Source organism: Terrapene carolina, unplaced genomic scaffold (assembly GCF_002925995.2).
Source record: "Terrapene carolina triunguis isolate 2854851 unplaced genomic scaffold, T_m_triunguis-2.0 Scaffold25836, whole genome shotgun sequence".
NCBI lineage: Eukaryota > Metazoa > Chordata > Testudines > Emydidae > Terrapene > Terrapene triunguis.
In genome coordinates, this window is record NW_020690187.1 from 1 (window position 1) to 3,308 (window position 3,308).

A 3,308-nucleotide genomic window follows, 5' to 3' on the forward strand; every position below is an offset into this window, starting at 1 on the left:
GGGGGGGGGTCCCACTGACCTTTTCCTTGGCGCGCAGCTCACGGAACATGTGCTGGATCTCCAGCTTCCAGTCGTCCTGCAGCGAGTGGAAGGCGTCCAGGGCCATGGAGAACATGGCCGAGTGCTCGATGGCCACCAGCCGCCCCAGGATGCTCCCGAAGGGCGGCCGGGCGTGGGGGTCGGGGTCCCAGCACTCTGTGGGGGGGAGAGAGAGTCAGCCGGGCCCAGGGGCACCCCCGGAGCCCCTACCTCCTGTGGAGAGCCACCCCAGAGCCCCCACCCCATCCCCCCTGGGCACTCACCTCCTGTGGCGAGCCCCCCCAGGGACACCCCATCCCCCCTATCCCCCCTGGGCACTCACCTCCTGTGGCGAGCCCCCCCCGGGACACCCCAGAGCTCCCATCCCCCCTGGGCACTCACCTCCTGTGGCGAGCCCCCCCAGAGCCCCCCCCCAGGCACTCACCTGCCAGCAGGCGGGCGAAGGGCTCGGGGCAGGTGGAGGGAATGGGCAGCGTCAGCTTGTTCATGGCCACACCGTAGGCTACGGCCAGAGCGTCGATCTCCCGGTACGGCACCTCCCCGGTCAGCAGCTCCCACAGCAGCACCCCGAAACTGCAGCACAGGGACAGGCTGGGCTGGGGGGGGGTTGAACATGGATCTGGGGGTCGGGGTGACCCCCCCATCCCACCATGCTGTGACCCCCCAGCCCCGTGAGATCCAGCCCTCTCCCTCATACCGATCCCCCCCTCCCCTGGGGTCCCCCGCTCTGGCCGGCCCCGGCACCTCCAGACGTCGCTGCTCTTGGAGAAGCGCGAGAGCCGGATGACTTCGGGCGCCATCCAGGCGTAGGTGCCGGCTGCGCTCATCTTGGTCGTCTTGTGCCACTCGCGCGCCAGCCCGAAGTCCGTGATCTTCAGCGTGCGGCCGCCCAGCTCCCCGTCCTCCATCTTCTCCAGGATCAGGACTGGGGGGGTAGGAGAGTGAGGGGGTGTGAGGGGGCACCCAAGGGGAGGGGGCCCGGGGTACCCCCCCGGCTGCCCCCGAGTGGAGTGTGCCAGGCTGCCATGTCCCTTGACCGCCCCTCCTTTGCCCGGTCAGGGGCTGGAGGGGGTTTCAGCCCCCCCAGCAGCACCCCTGCTGGGGCCTAGGCCACAAGATGGGGGGGGCGGTGCACCGGGGCTCATGCGCCTCCATAGCGACCATGCAGCCCCTGCTCAGGCCTGGTGCTGGGCACATCCCCAGGGCTGGAGCAGGGAGTCAGTGTCCATGGGCTGTGGGGAGCGGCGGGGGGCAGAGAACAGGGGCTCGGTGCTGGGGCGCAGCCTGCGCTAGAGGGATGGACTGACTGCTATGGGGCAGGGGCATGTCCCCTCTGGGGGGCGCCGGGTCCCCTCCGGCCCCAGCGCAGGGACTGGCTGGCTCAGGGGGGCAGGGAATGGGGCAGGGGGCCTGTCCCCTCTAGGGGGTGCCGGCTCCCCTCTGGCCCCGGGGCAGGGACTGGCTGGCTCAGGGGGGCAGGGAATGGGGCAGGGGCCTGTCCCCTCTAGGATGCCAGTCCCATCCTGGCACACCTGCTTTCCTGCCAGCAGCTGTTCAATGTGTGAAGTGAGCTTGGCAGGTCTCAGGGTTTCCCAGTGCTGTGGCCCCCATCCGCACCCCAGGGGCACCCACATGGCCTTGTCGCAGCGCTGCCCCCCTGGCGCCACCTGGCCCCGGCACTCACCGTTGATGGATTTCAGGTCGCGGTGGATGATGGGCACCACGGCCTCATTGTGCAGGTAGTTCATGCCGCGGGCGATCTGCACGGCCCAGTTCACCAGCACGTGCGGCGGCACCTTCCTGCCGGCCAGCGCTCGGTTGAGGGCGCCGCCCCGGGCGTACTCCATCACCAGGCACAGGTTGGGGGGCTGGAGGCACACGGCCTTCAGGGCGATGATGTTGGGATGGCGCAGCATGCAGAACAGCCGGGCCTCCTGCCGGACACTCTCGGCCGTGGTGCTGATGTCCTCGTCGGGGTCCTGGCGCGCCGCCTTCACCGCCACCTCCTCCCCCCGCCACACGCCCTTGTAGACCTTCCCGAAGCCCCCCACCCCGATGATCTCGTCCAGCAGCAGCTCCTGGAAGGAGATCTCCAGCGGCAGAGGGTAGGGGCCGCCCGGGGGGCCGCTGGCCACGTAGTCACAGGGGAAGACGCCCACCCTGTCCTCGATTTTCCCCGTCCACCAGCCCTCGTCTCCCGACACGGTGGAGTCCTGGGAGAGCACCTCCACCAGGTCGCCGCGCCGCAGCGTCAGCTCCTCTTCCGCCGCCGCCTCGTAGTCGAAGACGGCCGTCCAGAAGGGGTTGGTTTTGTGGTTCCACCCCCCGCCGCCGTCCTCCGGCCCGTCCCCGGCCTCCTCGCCCGGCAGCGCCTTGTGCCCGGCCTCCATCCTGGGCCCTCCGCGGTGCCGGCCGGCCTAGATGGCTGAGTGCTGCTGGGACATGCTTCCGTGCTCTGAGCGGGGACAGCCGCCCGCCCTCGCTGGTCCAGGGACTGGCCCCCGGTGCATGCTCCCACCACGGCAGCAACATCCAGAGGTCCCAGCGCGTCGCCTCTCGGCTGCTGCCCGGCGGGCGTGGGCCGCAGGAGGGTGGCTGGCGCTACGGACTAACCCCTGCAGCACAAAGCGCAGCTGAGGGCCCGGGCCTTCCCCGGCCGGCGAGTCCGACCCCCCAGGAGCCTGGCAGGGACTCCCCTGCGCCTCTCAATCGTGCCACTTCCCTTGGAAGCGAGGGGACGGCGTGTCCAGCCTTTGCATGTCCGGGCGCCGGCTCTGCCCGGCCTGGCGCTGCGCGGTGGCCGCGGATTCGCTCAGAAGAAAGGAGGCATTATGCTTTCTTCGAGGACAGATAAATAGGCGAGGAGCCGCCCCGCGCGGACAGGGAGCGAGGGCCTGGGGCCCGGAGCCGCGGCTCTACCGCAGCTGCCCCGGCTACTCCAGGGACCAGCTCGGCGCCTCGTCTCTCCCCGGCTCGGGTCCGGCTCTGTGAGGCTGGAGGCGCCCAGCAGCCCGCGGGCGCTTGCGGTGGGTGCCCCGGGCGCAGGGCGCGAGGTGGCAGGAGGGGACCCGGTGCCGGCTGGGGGACATCCACTTCCTGGCACCCAGCGGCTGGCAGAGCGTCCGCCTCACCTGTTCCTGGCTGGCACCGGTGCGCCCGCGCCCACGCCCGGCTCGCGAGGTCTCTGCGCCCCGGGCAGCAGGCGGGGAGGGGGGGGCTTGGCTGGCGTTGGAGGGGACTCCAGCCCCCGGCACCTCACGGCTGGCGGG

General features: G+C 71.2%; 1 protein-coding gene across 1 annotated transcript; it reads right to left on the reverse strand.

Annotated features, from left to right (window-relative positions):
- Window positions 1–19: 19 nt before the first annotated feature.
- Window positions 20–2,709, reverse strand: LOC112120348 (mitogen-activated protein kinase kinase kinase 10; the record flags this gene model as incomplete). Its single annotated transcript, XM_026662314.1, has 4 exons — window positions 1,724–2,709; window positions 784–964; window positions 464–612; window positions 20–195 (listed from the first exon to the last, which is right to left on the reverse strand). Coding segments are annotated over exons 1-4 (1,212 nt in total), but the record flags the coding sequence as incomplete, so codon positions are not given.
- Window positions 2,710–3,308: the final 599 nt, after the last annotated feature.